The 17,188-nt window shown below is 41.3% G+C and overlaps 1 protein-coding gene and 1 long non-coding RNA gene across 2 annotated transcripts in view; one reads left to right on the forward strand and one right to left on the reverse strand.

Annotated features, from left to right (window-relative positions):
* The window catches only part of LOC141571121 (uncharacterized), a 73,394-nt gene that overhangs the window by 33,464 nt on the left and 22,742 nt on the right, over positions 1 to 17,188 (forward strand). The gene's annotated exons all lie outside the window — the stretch shown is intronic.
* Positions 1 to 17,188, reverse strand: part of SLC1A1 (solute carrier family 1 member 1) — a 75,591-nt gene that overhangs the window by 27,216 nt on the left and 31,187 nt on the right. The window contains exon 2 of the mRNA XM_019729921.2: positions 13,008 to 13,148. Coding sequence (XP_019585480.1) covers positions 13,008 to 13,148 — 141 coding nt within the window. The remainder of the gene's footprint in view (positions 1 to 13,007; positions 13,149 to 17,188) is intronic.

The raw sequence follows: 17,188 nt of genomic DNA on the forward strand, positions 1-17,188 counted from the left end.
GTATACATTGTTTTGGCACCCCCTGTATATATATGATGGGTATATTGCAACAGTCACATCCTTGAGTAACCTTGATGATAGATTCTGTTCTCTTTCTTTGGGAAAAATACAGTTTGCTGAGAAGGCTTTCTTTTCCTAATGGGAAGACAGTTAAAAATAAAAATTCTGCAACAAACAACAATAACAACAACAACAACAAAATCAAGAGACACTGAAAGCCGTAATTCAGAAACAAATGGAGTATCTCATATTTGATTTTGGTCTCTTAAAAAAAAAGCATAACAGTAATGCATATTTATAAGTTTTCTAAGTATATTATATGATTCTAAAATGTGTCTATTCCATTTTAGAGCTCTGTGCATTATTTTGATAAACAATTATAATCATTATTTATAACAATATGCTAGTTTAAAAGAAAAACAAGAAAATGAAGAGAACTCTTGAGTAACCTGTCTAAGCTCCTGTATCCCTGACCTAGTAGAGGATGTATTTTCAGATATACAAGTGTTTGGTAGACGTCCAATTTAAGCAGCTCCCTGTCCCTAAGGTGCTGATAAGTGACAGGCTCACAGGGTGGCTGCAGAACTGGTCTCGGGTATGTGTTTTGTGTCCTCTCAGGGTTTTCTTCCAGCAGTGAAACAAATTAAATCTACGTGGGTAATTGTTTCCAGCATATGTTAACATGTCTTAATTTGTCTTAATGATTTCGCCATGGGCACTTTCTATTCCAGGACCCAGCTTCCAATAAAAGTCTTCATAATAATAAGATTCTCGGTGGAAATATCTTCAACAAATACAAATGTGTCAGAGTCTAGAAACTCATCAGGTAGTCTCCTTAGAAACCACTTGTACAGGGTAGTTGGGTTTGGTTTCCAGGGTGACCACCCATGACAGACCTCCACGTGAGAACACATTTACTATCTTAGTGTCTATCATCACTTTTTTTTTTCCATTAGTATGTACTCCACCCCACGACTACCCCCAACCTTTTTTCCCTAATGGCCACTCCCATGAAATTTTAATATCATAGACAAACTTTATATCTGTTTATGTACTAACTGTATACATATGCTTTTCACATAAAAAGAGTAAGTTTCTCTCCCTTACTCCCCAAAACCAGCTTTTGTTGCCTTGGGGGCGCTATTTCTCCTGTGGAGAATGTGTGGTTTAGCTCAATGGATATGTCGTGTGAATGGTACCTTAGTCTAGATGTTGGACTTTGAAGAGGGTGCCTCGCCATCAGTTTCTCAGTCATACTAGCCACATGCAACTTGCGGCTACTGCAATGGACAGCACCAATAAAGAACATTTCCATCATCACAGGAAGTTCCATTGGGTAACGCAGGTCTAGACTGTGTAGCATGGGGATAGAGCCAGTATGACACAGTGCTTGAAAATATGACCCCATCCCTTACTGGGGCAGGACACATGACACACCCATTTTAGTCCTAAAAACAGGTGAAATATCACCGTGCTTTATTCTGGAGCTTTACTCTCAATAGCCACCTGGCTTCCTTGCTTTCAGGCCATGGCTTGTGTCCTGTGAAGTATAGAGGACAACCTCTCTTTACAGTCCACTTCCAGAAGTCACTTCTTCTGGGACTGGATACCTCCCCTCTGGGAGTTGAAGGAGAAGGGACTGTGCAGGGATACATTACAGAGCAGGTGTGACGAGATCTCCATAGAAATCAAAGGTGTTTAAAATCATTTACAGCAATTGGACAATGATTTTTATATCTGTTGACTGTAATAACCAAAAATATGGCTAGCATTTTGTATGTCTTTGTTTTGTATATCTTTTTCCAGTAATTCATTTTCTTATAGTTTATAAAGATTATTGATCTGTGACAGATTGGAAACTTAAAAAAACGGCATCTTTTCCCTCCAGTCTAAAAACTGGATGCTTTGCAAAGCAGAGGTGCTGCGAGCTCTCAGAGGAGCCAGAGGTGCCACCTGGCTGAGGTGACCAGGAGCAGCTCGCAGCAGGTAGCACTTGCATTGGCCAGAAAAAGAGGAGCAGGATTCTGACAGACTTTCTTTGCTTGACCGCACTTTAGTCTGGCTTATGGACCTTCTCCTAGGCCCATCTGTGTACTTCCTTACAAACTCCAGTTCTGGCAAGAAACCTGCTGAGTCAGTTTAACCAGAAGCCCCTACCCTGATATCTGGGAATCTGATCAGCTTATCAGATATTGTCCTCCATTACCCCCCAGGTGATGTCTGATCACACTGGCCTATCTTCAACAAGAAGCAGGTTAGGTCAGTTTAGCCAGAATCCCCCTTACCCAGGATGTTTCCTCTAGTAATTTTCCATCCCCTGACCCACGACCCTGCTCGTGGCCATCAATTCCCACTTGCCCAGGCTGTAATCAGAGTTGAGCCCCATCTCTCTCCTCCACTGCAAAATCCCATTGTCACGGTCCCTACTTGATGGTTCTGAATGAAGTCTGCTTTATTATCTTTAACAAGTGTCACTGGATTTTTTTTTTTTTTTTTTTTCTTTATCAAATCCAGTTACCAGTGAGCCCAAGGGTGTGCTTTAAAACCAGGGACAATTCTGAGGCTGGGCTGTGACCTAGAAACAGGGATACAAACCAAAGTTGTCCTTAGAAGTTAGGGGCACCTGCTACCTCTTTGTGTTAAGAAACCACACTTGGTTTTTCACCTCATCAGAAGAGGCTCTGATGAGCTGGGGTGCTGGCTCTTGGCCAACACAGTAATAATCTATTTGAACTTTTTGTAAAAACACTACAAAGGAAGCCGTTGCCGTTTGCTAAACAATAGCATGTTTTAAAAATAAACAGCCGAGAGCAAAAGACTCCTTTTGAGAGCTCTCTGATGAAGCTGCCACCCACTGGAAAATAAAGTTTGTGTGACCATCTCTCCACCTAGTGATTAAGGTGTCAGAATTAACTTCGTTATTGGACATTTTTGTTTAGTTTGGCATTTGATGGTGCTTCCCAATTGTGAACGTACACCACATCCAAGGAACTCACTGTTGCACCCTGGTATTGGGATGATTCTGTCTTTCTGTCAGCAGCAGAGAAGCCATCAGCATGGAGAGAGACAAGCATGGGCTCTGAGGGGACAGACTGGGCCCAAATCCCAGCTTTCTCCTCCCAGATTTAGTTTCCCTATCTATCAAATGGAGGTTTTAAATGCCTCTACCTCCTAAAGGGTAATTGTGAGGAGTACGCAGCTTGCATAGCTGTTAGGAGGATGAGACATATCTAACACACGCCTAGTCCAGTGCCTAGAACTTAATTTGTACTTAGCACACAGCCTCCACTATTATTGAATGAAATGCTCGATGTGAAGTATGTCACCAAACAAATGGAAGGCGCTTAAGTGTTAACTCCTTCATTCCCTCACTCCTTCTTCCATAATCTCTCTGTATTTCTTCATTGCATGGTCCCTAAAGAGATCTTCTAAAAACATAAATCAGGCCATTTCACAGGCAGGTATAAGCCTTTGATGGCACTTCAGGTAACACAGAAAATCCTTGCTCCAGCTAACGAGACTCTGCAGGAAGGGTGCTTGCCTGCCTCCCAGTCCCAATTTGTGCCACCTTCCCTTGGCCTCACCCTCCTCCCGCCCTCTTCTGGAGCAGACCAAGCGCCTGCCCATTTCAAGGATGTACAAAGACTCTTCCCTCTAGTGGACCACTTTTCCCTACCCTTGGCTACTTTCAAGTTCCTTCCCCGAGTCTCCATGCTGAATCAGGCTTTCCAGTTGTCCTCCCTTGGCATCCTGTTCATGTCATGTTTCACATTTTTTTATCAATGGGTTCACTGAACATCTGTCTTTCTCACTAGACTATCAGCTCCTTGATGGCAGACCTAGAATCTGCCTGTTCACAGTATGTCCTCAGTGCCCAGCATGTAAGAGGAGCTCTGTAAACGTGTGGATTGAAGGAACAACCTAGTTATTTATGTACAGCTGCCTTCCCCAGGCCCTTCTTTCCAGGCTCTGGCCCCTGGGCACAGTCCCTGGGACACAATATTCCAGAATGAAACCTGACACTCTGTGTCTGTCCCAGGTGCTACCCTTAGGAGCTGTGTGATCTTGGAAAAGCAGCTTAATCTCTCTTCAACTTCCTGTTTCCTCATCTCTAAAGATAGAGGTAAGGTCCCACCTACTGTACTCCTTTATTGGGTTGCTATGAGGATTAAACACACAAATGCATTCCCAGGGAAAACAAGGCTAGATACCATCTCACTTTGTTCATCCAGGGCACAGGAAAATCTCTGCAGCTTGGATTAATGCCCCTCGGATGTTAAAAGGGAAGAGGAAAGGCAGAGGGGAACATGCAAAATATATTTCTGTGCACGTGTCACCCAGGACATCTATTTTTCTTAGAGACTTTAATACAAAGAACTCCCTTAAAATAGGTTCTATCACCACTGCAGACTATTCTGTGAAGTTGACGAAACAACCTGGTTCTCGGGCAGAACCAACTAAAGGTGACTTTGCAGCCTCTGTCAGCAGGTTCACATTTGATGTTCAAAACGTGTCAAGAAGCAGCGGGCTGGTCTCCTGCTTCCTCAGCAGTCCAGAAAGCTGTTTTAACACATTTTTTTATACCACAAAGTGTGGTGGTATTTGTACTGGGACCAATTTCTTAGAAGACCCCATGAGCTTTCCTAGGAGGCTTATTGTCTAATAAAAACACACCTCAGAGGATCTGAGGCCTCAGCCTTTCCCTTCAAAGCCCGTATCAGCACTTCGACATCAGGAGAGCTACGAGCTCAGTGAAACTTTTCTGGTTTTGTACCACAGCCTGATTGTTACCGGGCTCTGTTGTTGCTTCTCCTTATCCTACAAAGTTGGTAGCTGTGGCTTCTGGGTAGAAGCTACTGGTATGCTGGTGAACTTCATACACTAGGGGCAGAGCAAGTCTTTTTATACTGTTTTCATTTCTAGAATGAAAGCATTGTATGTACTCCCATGTGTATGGCTCACTTTTCATAGTGGCCCTGCAGCTTCTGATGCCAATGCAGGCTTTCTAGACATTTCTGTGGATGAAAAAGGGGTTCTACAGAAAGTAACCTCACAGGGTGATCTGATCATAAATTCCTCACTGGGCAGGTCATGGGGGGTAGTCAGGCCCCAGGCCTATAACTTCTTAGTAAAAGGCTTATCTTTGCCTTAAGCAAGCCCTGTCCATTGTTTCTGTGCATCTAGGGTAACACACCTTTGAAATAAGCATAACTACCCACAGGAGGAAAACTGCCCGACTGTCACTCCCTGAAGCGTTTGAGATCTTGCTTCCTGGCATACGTTGTCAGTTTTGGCTCCAATAAGCTCTTAAAGAAATTCTCTACAGGTTTGGATGTTTCTTAACATCGACACTTCCGACAGTATTAGACAAAAGAATAAATGAAACAAATGACCTAGCACTTTAAATGCACCATGAACAGGACTATTATTTCCCTATGTTACAGTTGAGGACAAGTTAAGTCACTTGTTCAAGGTGTCACAGCTAGTAAATGGCAAAGCCAGGACTCAAACCTGCACAGGCTGATTCCTGCATCTGTGCTTTTCACCACTAGACTCCTGCCCCTCTCTATCTATTGCCACTAACAAAGATTTTTTTGCTTGACCAAACTTTAGTCAGCCTCCTGCAACTTCTCCTAGGCCCACGTATATACTTCCTTGTAAAATCTAGTTTGGGCACGAACCGTGCTAAGTCAGTTTAACCAGAACCCCACCCCCACCCTCTATCCATATTAGTATCTAATTAGGTTGCTTATCCTCTACCATCCACCTTGAAGTCTGATTTCCCTGGCCCGCCTACACCAATAATCCTCCGTACCCCTGATGTTTCCTCTTAGTCATTTTCCATCCACTGACCGACCCCCCCCACCCTGCTCCTCACCATGAGTTCCCACTTGCTCATGTTGTATTCATTCAGAGTTCAGCCCAATCTCTATCCCCCACGGCAAAAATCCCACTGCAGGCGTCCCTACCCCTGTCACAGTGCGCCTGGATAAAGCCTGCCTTACCATCTTTAACAAGTGTTATTGAGTTTTTTTCTTGTACAATACTCGCCCACCTGAAGATCGTTCAGGGTGGCCCTTTGGAGAGAAGGTGCAGGGAGGAGTCACTGCTGTAACTTGCTTCCCCAGGCCCACAGGCTCAAGTCCAGAGCCCTCAGGAAGGCACACGACCCCAGGAAGCCACATGCTCCCCCTTCCATTCCCATTCCTCGTCCCCAGGTCTCCAGGATTCCAAAGTCTCACTGTCCTCCAAGATGCCACGCCTTCTGCTATTTCCTTCTGCCTACAATGCCCACCCCACTTCATCTGATTCCTATCTTTTCCTTAAAACTCCACCCCGGTGTCCCCTCCAATGTCCTCATTCCCACAAAGCACTTATCACACAGCATTGCAATGTACCCTTTCTTGCAGGACAGGGCTTCTTTTTGTATCTGAGTGCTTACCAAGAGCCTGAGACATTGAAGATGGAATCAAAGAATGAATGAATAAATGGTGCCTGCATTCAACACATAAGAGGTGCCTTAGAATCCCCTCGTGGTTTCGCACTGCTTTTTTTTTTTCTTTTTTAAGAGACAAAAACAAGTTAACTCATAGTGAAATAGAGCCATGAAGCTGTCTTGTACCAGTTTAGGCAGAAGGAAAGCTCACTCTCCAGGCTTCAGTCGCTGTGTTCTAACTCAACACAAATTTCCTGATGGTCTTAGGGAAATGTTTACAGTTCATGTGTGCGAAACTGCTTAGGCCATCTTATATTCTCGGTTCCCATACAAGGCGGCAGAAAGAGAAAGGAGGCAGGTACTCCTTGAAATGCAGGCAAAGCCCAGTGGTTTCAGATGCTGCAAATGAGGCAAGACGTTCTTTCTCAGCTTGTATAATCTTATGCTCCAGCATGGAGTTTTAAGTTTGTAAGTCACTTTGAAATGGCAATCTTCATAGAGACGTAACTACATAAAATCACCAATGTTTCAAGAAAAGCATGCATACTTCCTACCACAGCTGAAGTTGACACTGAATGCTCTTAGCTACCTAACAGTGAGCTGTACAACCAACTGACAAGTGCATCATCAACTCTTAGGCCTTCTTGTCAACAAGGGAACTGGTGCACCTGGCCATCAGAAAGCCTGGGGTCTATGATTAGGTAAGTGGTAGGAACCCCACCCTCTTAATAGGTGCTTTTCTGTGAGTGTTTTCACATAGTTGGGGTTAAACATGTTTGTTGAATTAAACTGAACCCCACTGTAGGGAGACACATGGCACAGTTCTTTCTACTGGGGGATGTGGGATAGTTTCTTGGCACATAGCTGCTTATGAGTAAATGAATACATATCCTTAAAAAAAATTCCTTCCCAAGCCCAAACGATCCAAGTGTGTCACACCTGCAAATCTTGCATTTAAGAATAGAAGTCTCCCGAAACCTTGACTGACTGCACTTTAGCCTGCTCCACCCTCCACTTTTCAGGGTCTCTTCAAGGCCTTTACACTCATTGTTTGGTAGGAGTGTGTTTGGTATGTTGGTTTATTTTGTCACCTGGATTCCACCTTAACTAGATTGTATCTTGAGAGTCAGAATCTAATCTTATCTTTCATCTCAGAAGGAGTCACCTGCCAGCTGGCCTCCTGTTTTTTGTAAATAAATATTTTATTGGCACACAGCCGTGCCCAACATTTACATATTGTCTACGGCTGCTTTTCTGTGACAACTAGTTGGGTAGTTGGACAGAGACTCCACAGTCTGAAAGGCCTAAATATTCACTATCTGGCCCTTTACAAAAAAAGCTTACAGACCCCTGCTTGAAAAGAAACTGACTCATGTATGTATTCTACATCTGGCTGTTTAATTGTTTGTATCTGAGCCTTTGTTAAAAGGTAGTGGAAAACTTATGCCCTAAGAGGTGAGATGACCTAAGAAATTTGAAATCCTGATGTAGAAGTTGGAGTAAGAACCATGTAAAGTTTGGAACAATTCTTTTTTTTTTTAAATCTTCCAAGGGTGGAGTCTTAAATTTATCTTTGGAGAAGCTCCCCACAAATATAAATCCATTACCCAGCCAGTGCTCTTGTGGACACTGGAAAGTCTTCCACAAACAGATCACAAAGGTTTTCCACCGAAGTCTTCAGTACTAGGACCCAGGGACTCTGTGGCTTGTGGTGGAGGGAAAGGAGGGGATTTTCTTGGCTTGGTATAAACTTGGAGTGCATGGAGCTACAAACCAGTGTTGCTTCTTGAGGAGCCAGCATTTGTAGGAAATCCTAAGTAAGGTGCCACAGAAGTGGGTAGGAATGGACATCTTGCTCTGGAGGGGGAACTGCATGGGAGCGGGCATGGACTTGGCACCGCCCAACCTGGACAGACTCTGAGTCCTGCAAGTTGGGTGGTCATGCCACAACCCAGCAGGTACTAATGGCATCCTTTGTAGTGCAAGCCTCTAGTGTGAGGGGGGTTTCCTCTGACGTGGGTATTCCACAGTGGCAAGCATCCCAGGAGGCCGCTGCTCCGGGCCAGGGCAGGAGGACCTGTGTGATAAACTTCTTCTTAGAATAGCGTCCGGTGGTGAGGTGTAGGGTGCGGCAATGCCTGGAACATCTTCATATGGAGGGATAAAGCAGCCCCAGCTTCCTGGAGGCAGGATGGCAGCTAAGCAGAGGGGCAGTCCCCTTACGGGACCCTGGGGCTCTCAGAAGAGCCCCTTCAGGGAGGAGCTGGATGTCCCCATGGGTGTTCCACTTGCTTTGATCCCTCAGCCTATCATAAAACTTTGTCCCAAGGAGCCTGCTCTCAGGTGCGCTATGAAGAATTAAGTTCTCATTCCTATCTTAGGGGGGAGGAGCAAAGGGGGAAGCTCCCTAGGATCAGAGGGGTGGCAGCAGCCAGAGGAGACACCAGGATTGGCAGCTGTGCCCAGCGGAGCACTTCTGGCCCAGGTGGTAGTGGCAAAGAGGCAGGAGCGGAAGAGGTGGGGACCGCCTCCTGAGCACAACTGAGACAGTGTCCTGGAAAGACGTTCAGGGAACCTCTGGGAGCGGGAGCCAAGGGGCTGTTCCATTTCTGTGCTGCTCGTATGGAGGAGGCTCATGTCATCACACTTTGTGTATGAAAGAAAATGTGACCCCAATTTAAACTCACTGGCTGGTGAGACCTGCACCAGGATTTTGCAGAGCTACCATTTTCAGGCAGGCTCAGAAGCCATTGATTTCCCTTGTTATTTCTCTCCTGGTCTGATATAAATACGGCTTTCAGACCTAAATGTTAACAGGGCTCAAGCAGAGACATTCTGTCTATGGCACAAGTATGACCCTCAGGATGTAAATTATGGGTAGAATTCTGTTAGTGCCTACAGCCTCTGAAAATGCCTGGAGATTATGTCTCTGTGCCTTCTCTTTCTCTCTCTTTTTGGTTTTAAAGCAAATTCCAGACATTGTCATTTCATCCCTACATAAACCCATTAAATCCCTACACTAATCCCTGTATTAAAAGATAAGAATATTTTCTTATGTAACTAAATGCCATTTTCACCACTAACAAAATTATCAACAATTTCTTGATACCATCTAATAACCAGTCAATATTTAAATTTCCCTGATTAATATGACATCTTACCCTCACCATCACATGAAGAGGGATTCTTCCGTGTTTTTTTTTGTTTGTTTGTTTTTTTAAATAGCTATACAGTAAGTATTTTTATGTCAGCAGAGGCTTTGACGGCAGAGGCTTTTTTCCCTACTTGTTAATCTAGCAAGAGAGTTTCCTTTATGCCGAAGCTTCGGTCTCAATTTTTGCAGTGTCTTTATCTCTAATTTACGTATATTTAGGGCTCATTCAACTCTCCCCAGACTCCAATATGCATCCTCCATTGGCCTAATTCTTGGATAAAATAAGCTATTGATCTGCTGGCTTTTAAAATGGGAGAGCTCCAGGGGGTTCCTGAGTATTTTCTAACTTCTGCTTTAGCCTCCTACCTGCGTTGGGTGGGGGAGGCTGAGCGCCACTGCAGGATGGGGGTCGGGGGTAAAAGGCGGGCCTGAGCTGCAGGGACACGGAGCAGGGCTGGGGAGGAGAAAAGTGGGGAGCCCCAGAAGCAAGGCTAGAGGAACACAGGGCACAATCCATTCCACTTTCTTTTTTTAAACAAACAAACAAAGATTTATAAAAAAAAAAAAGAAAGAAAGAAAATACAAAATAGAAACAAATAAAAGTAACATGTGTTTGCCTTAAAAATGTAAAGAAAACCCAAGGAATCACATTTTCTTACTATCCAGATCTAACCATTGTTAACCATTTGGTTTTGGTCCCAACTTTTAAAATGTACATAAATGCTAATAAAATGTGGACTGCAAATAACATCCTGTTATATAATGCAACGCTCTTACTTTATACCATAATAGGAACATTTCCACATGTCATTAAATGTTTCCAAAACACGGTTTTTAATAGTTGCATGGAGTCCTAATTTATGCATAAAATACACACTTCGATGGCTCATAATTTATCACCATTATAAAAAAATCCTATCATGAACATCCTTGTACCTAAGTCTTTGAACATATCTCTGATTACTTCTTTATGACAAATTCTAAGAAGCAATATTACTAAAAGGAAAGATCCGAACATTTTTCAAACTGCCCCCCATAAAGTTTGTTCCAATTTATACAGTAACCAACAATGTATGATTGAGCCCATTTCCCCACAGCCTTGCCAAAACTAGTTATTACTTTTTCCTTTTAATCTGACAATTTAAAACATGAATATGGAATCACTGTCCCCATCCTGTTTTGTTCATGTCCCTTAAATCTTTGACCAATTTTTTGTTCCATGTCAAAAGCATGGGTAGTTGTTCTGCTCTGTAACTCCTATTAATAGTAGGGGTTTAGTGAAGGAAAAATGTAGCAATTTCCAGACCTGTGCTACAGCTTCAAAAAACAGCTGGGTCACGCAAGTGGAATGCTGAAGGTTGCAAATTATTTTCCTAGATTAAGTGCAAGGCTGAAGTAGCACCCGAAACAGCCAGACTGCAAAAATCTCACCAGTTATAGATTGCCAAGAGCTGTACATATTTCCAAACGTCGAATATCATACAACTAGTATACTGAGGCATGCATTACCTTTTCTTCTAAAACCTGGCTTACTGCACAAGTTTTGAATTTGCTGCCTAATTTGGATCAACCTTCCATACCTTTCTCCACAGACACAAGATTTAAATAGCATCGGTCACCAGGTGGTTTATGAACCTGTGCAACTGCATGCAAAATACAGTATATACTCTGTGCACCTGTGAACATTTTTCTCAGGAGAGAGTCCAAAGCTTCCATTATGTTCTCAAAGGAGCCTAAGAAAAGATTAAGAATCTTTGATATGGAGAAAATTCTACGGGGTTGTAGCAGTAATGCCTGTAGTGGCCAGTAGGTAAGGTAAATCAATGAAGTGGATGAGGTATTAGGCAATAGGCATTTGGGGGACAGCGGTGCCCTCAAATGCACTGGCCCTAAGTAAACACAGTAGCTGTCTCTCGGCTCCAGACCACTGTTAGTGTGTGGGTAAATGGGTTCAGTATTTCTTGATTTTATTGTTTTCAGAGAAAACCAGAAATCTACACGCTTACATAAAATCTTCCAAATTTTAAATGCTTACAACAACGTCAAGCTAAAGAAACAAACATTCTATGGTACAAACAACTAGTCTGCTGATTTAGCCCTCAGGCTGCAGGGCCTAAAAGAAGCAAGGCACTTCAAAACATAATTAAACTCATAAATAAAATTAATTAAATGCTCTCTTTAAGTTTGTAATAAGCCCAGAACACCAAGACCAGTTAAGAACAAGGCTCCCAAGGGATTCTAGTCAGACTGGTTTGGCATTTGAAAAGTTCAATGGCTAAATCTACAGCCCTTCAAACAATGCCACTGCTGAATGCAGCAGATCCTGACATCCCTCTCCCTTCCCCAGCCAATGTCCACTATTCTACATAGATCAGTCCCAGGTCTCTTTAGCGGCAGTGGAGAGAAAAATGTTCTAGAAGAGGATATGAAGATCGGACCATTAGGTTCATGTAAGTGCACGGTGGCAAGTTAACGAGCTTAATTGTCCGACCTTTTCATATGTCAATAATCTTAATTGCATGGCTATATAAAACCCTGATTTTCAAGCTGACAACACTAGTGACTATCATGCCACAATGTTGCCTATTGCCAGAATTAACCTAAGTACAAGAAACTAAGAAATGCAGAGAGAAGCTTAGCATACCCAGACAAATGATAATTTTGTAAACCAAATTAATCTCCATCTACATAAGGGAGCTTGCCCTTTATAGGGAACCTGCAATATAATGATCAATAAGGGAAAAATCATTTCCAAAATCAATCAACTGTGTCACAGGTTCAGATTTAAAAATACTAGGCATTTAAAATATGGTGCAAACCTATAATTAAACCTTTCCCACAGGATGTGGCTCCTGGTCCCATGGGCAAATTTCCAGGGCAGGTTTATAACCAGTTCTGAGTTCTGTGGAGGAGTGAAGTGGGTGAAGAGAACGGGACAGGACCCAAAGGCAGCTGCTGAGAGGGCAGGAGGCAGGACAGCTGCAGCTGGGAAACAGATGAGTGAACTCCTGAAAATGTGATCAAAACTGACAACCACATTTTCCCACAGAATACTGACTGACATTTCAGTGACCAGAGAGGCTTTTTTATTTTTTAATTTTTTTAAAATTCTGTGCCCTGGAAAGAGTTTTATTTATAATATGTTTGAAAATGGCATCTTCCTCACAGGACATCATATTCTGGTCAAAATGAAGACATGAGCTGTGGTGGACAGTACTGTAGGCAGAGAAATGCCACTTTGTGAATTATGAAATATTTCCATTCAAGCAAATACACACTTTCCAAGTAAGGAGTGCGTGTGTGTGTGTGTGTGTTGTATACACCAAATACATTCAGATTTTTTCCATAATTAGAAAAGTACAATTTAAGTGGTAGCTCCTTAAAAAATCATAGAGAACATCAGTTTTCTCAAGGTACCTGTAATCATGCTCGATACAATTAATGGCAAAATGATGAGTTTCAGCATCCTCATTAGGATTTCTCCAGGAAAGGCAAAGTAGAACTTCTCCAGATTAGAGAGCTTGGTGTACTCTCGAACCAAGACTCCTATGGCAATCCCTAAGAAACAGGATTGGAAAGAAGAAAAGAACACTGTTGAGTTCTCCTGTAATAAATTTCTATGGAAAAATTCCCCCCAAAGCACGAATTTTAATGGCAAAAAACCAGTTTAGATAATCTCCCATCTGAGTCTGTAAATTTTAGACTTCAAAAACAAATCACATTTTAATGAGGAGAAAGTGCAACTTGGTAAATCTGTAAAAAACATTCTTCATGTGAAAAATTTGTTTTCATTTCTTCTCCTTCAATATTTACGATGACAAAACATCACAAAATACTGTGAGAAAGAAAAGAAATTCATTCTCTGGTCAACCCAATATAACTATTCTGTTTTTACATACCACCCTTATTCTTTGTCTAGCTTAGATATCTTACGTATTTTATAGTTTACATGTAATTTTTAATTTTTCTCATATTTTTCTCATAAATACCATTTACACTACTTTTATAATTTTAATAGAACATGAGATTCTGTTGGTTTGATACATTTACCATATTGTTGAACAATTATGTTCTCTAATGCTCTGCATTCTTTTCAGTTCTTTGTAAATAATGATGTGTTCAATTTGTTTGATCAAGAGGCTTTTTACAAAGTTTCTGATCCTGAATACCTTAGACATTTAGGTGTATAATTATGTGAATAGGGAAATAGTCAATATCAAGAAATGTTACACATTCTCTGAAAGCTTGCCTTAATAAGAGATCTTTATGAAATCTACCTGTTGTGATAATTAAAAATCACAAATTTTAAATATTTTTTCTTTATCCTCTTCCAAATGGTTCTAGTAATATCTAACTATCCTATGCCATCCCACTTTCCATTTACCCCCTTCACACCCCTCCATTTTTTAACCAAGAAATAAAATGAGCTGGGATTACTCCCACATCTTTTTTCCTTCATCAACATGTTAATTAGAAGTAAAATGACTAAAGGGCAGGAATATTCAAGGAGGGCATCACTGGATATGCTAAATCACAAATGTGAAAATTTAGAGTTGTTTGGGCAAAGTTAAGAAGTCTAGGACAATGAAAAGAAGTGTGAATTATACTCAACACTAGAATTTTTATTTAAATTTAGGTATACTTCCTGTGTCCACTAGTAGACCAAACAGATGAACCTCACAGGATACATCTGTGTAGTAACTAATTCTTAGCTTAGTTTTATTTTCCTATATATTTTACTTTTGCCTTGATCTCTTTGTTTTGTGCATACATTACTGTATTTCTGATCAGCCATTTTAAATTATATTTGGAACAAACATATACACATAAATGTTTTTCAAATTGTACCATGACAGTGAAAAAACCCCTCTACTATCAATTCTATTTGGTTCATATTTCAAAACCTAGTGTTAAGAGACTCCTGAATGGTTACGAACACCAAGGATTCAAAATATTTGAAGTGAATTTAAAAAGTATGTTGTGCTTACTTCTTACTTACGGAATTGCCTACATTCAGGTGTTCTATATGGAACATACTCATATGATGCCGTAAGGATACTCTGTAATGCTCAATGTTTAAAAAAAAAAAATAACTCAACCCAACAGACATTCTCTCGCATACTATTTAGGTTGCTTTAAGTAAATTTTGGGTTTGTATGTCAAAGAAAGCTCTGTATGTAAAAATAAAGGGGATGCGTCTGCGCTCAAAAACCAGCCACAAAAGCACTCTGTTGAGTAGCAAAAGAACGCTAAGTGCTCTGGTCTTAGGGTTTATATTACTAACAATTAACTGCGCTTCTAAGCATCTCCATTCCAAATGAATGCAGGGCGGTTAGAAAGAAACGTACTTGCTCTTTTTCAGCCTTTAGCCTGACAGGGGTTTTCTTGGGAAAGATAAGCGTCATCACAAGGAGTCATTTGAAAGCAATCAAAGGTGACAAACAAGCATTATAAATAGGTTACTGTATTTAGTAATGAAAGCTTTCTCTCAAGCTTGTTCTTGGAGTATCACAAATTATATTGTAGTGTTTCTTTTGTTACTAGAAAGAAGAATATAAATAGAAACCAAGACCTGGAAAAGCAGTTGAGGGGTTCACCCTGGGTCAGAGATGTCATCCTGAGACACTTAAGTACAAATGGCTGGTGAATGACCTCAGCCAGGAGTTACACCTTGGAAATGGGTGTACTTTATCTTGGCCTCAAACAAGTTTGGAAAAATTAGATGCAGGATAAGAAAAATCACTAGAAGATTTTCCAGGTTCCAATATAAGGTGAGGATTTCACAGGGCACAATCCTCCTTTACCCTTTTCTAGAGACAGAACCTTGGACTGGATTAAAGAGGACAGAGAGATCTCCAAAGCCACAGGCTGCTGGGAGTAAGTGCCCACCTGGGGGTACACAGGTCAGACCCACCTGTTAAGGCGACTCCCAAAACTAGGGAAGAAGATAAAGAACCTCGCTGAAAGGTAGCTGTAAGAAGGCCTTCACAGTAGGGCCAACAAGAAGTCCAGAGTAAAAATTGTTTCCTGGACCTCTGTAGCCCCAGAAATGACCAGGAACTGATTCCTGGGGTACCTTCCCCCCACAGTCAAGAGGATCTCAAACAGGTACTGAGGCAGCTTGGGAAGAAGACGGTGACAGGAAAGCAGGCTCAAGTTCTGGTTCCACCACTTACAGTAGGGTGTGTGCTTGGGCCATAACTTTAACCTCTCCCATTGTCAAGGGGAGGGATTAGAGGTAGGGCAAAGGGGTTGGATTAGATTAGACCTTCAAAGGTCCCTCCTAATGCCCACGATGCTGTGATCATCTCTGAGCCTTGGTGTCCTCATCTTTAAAATGGGATCATATGACCAGCTCATTAGCTCCTAGAGAGCCCGCCAGGCATTCTCCCTCCAGTTTCTATGCTAAATGCTAACTATATTGGTAAAACAGGAAAAGGAGAAACTAGGGAGGAAATCAATGAACTCAGCTAGAGATTTCCTCTTCAAGTTCATGTACAAAAATTTAAACTTAAAGAGGAGAGAGATGTCACCTCTTCAAGTCCATGTTGTCTCAAACAACAATTGCCAGTCCAATAGCCCTATCTTGAAGGTAATGGGGTGATTTTCCCCCCCATTAAGTTTATAAAGAATTCTTGTTCAAGAAATAATTCTGAATATCAAAGTAAAGAAAAAGGGCACATGTAATTAATTACACAAACCTATCCATTCCTTTATCCTCCATTTTCCACGCCCTACCCAGCCTTTGTTCTTAGCATGTGTGTTTTTTATAGTTATAAAAATTTAGTCTGGGGATAGTTGCTGAACTGCATTTGATTTAGATTTATAAAAAACAGCATTGTTCCTGCTTTAGGATATTTGCAGAAAAGAGATTAAAATCTAATGTGGTTTTTAATCAAAGCCCCAGAATAGTTCTCTGATGCACAGATTGACTTTGGCTTGATTAAGTAAGAATTATTGGCAGAGGAAAATATATTTTTAATTATCACTGAAATAGTTATCTAGCCATGCCATCATGCTAGGCACTATATTAAACAAATTAATAATATTCCTTTTTGCCCTCTGGAGCTAATCTAAGGTTGATAACCAGAAATAGTATAGAATGAATTGTTATTAATAAATGACTGTGCATATGCTGAACAGGTGGGAGGATGGTTCCTCTGTCCTGTCCTTCCACTGAAATACACCTACCCCCTTTTTTCATCTTTTTCTTTAGAGCTGAGTAGCTCCACTAATGCAAGCTCTTACATGAACTTTGGCTCAAAAACACATGCCTCTGAGTCAGCACAGCTTTTATTTTTAAACCCTTAAAAACATATTTACTGCACAAGCAATATTATCACAGCCCTACTTGAAATAATAATTGCAAGAATTCACCCACAACCTTACCGACTCAAATATACGCAAAGTGAAATTGTTTCATTTTTCCATATACTATTGCAGTTAATCATAATAAAATGGTTCACAATTACTGAGTATATACGGTGTCAGATTGTGCTAAGCACTTCAAATGAATTTTTTCTTGTATATTATCTATTGTTATTTTTAATGGCTATATAATTATAGGATTTTGGGGGGCAATTATTCATTGTGATAAA

Source organism: Rhinolophus sinicus, linkage group LG04 (genome assembly GCF_036562045.2).
Source record: "Rhinolophus sinicus isolate RSC01 linkage group LG04, ASM3656204v1, whole genome shotgun sequence".
NCBI lineage: Eukaryota > Metazoa > Chordata > Mammalia > Chiroptera > Rhinolophidae > Rhinolophus > Rhinolophus sinicus.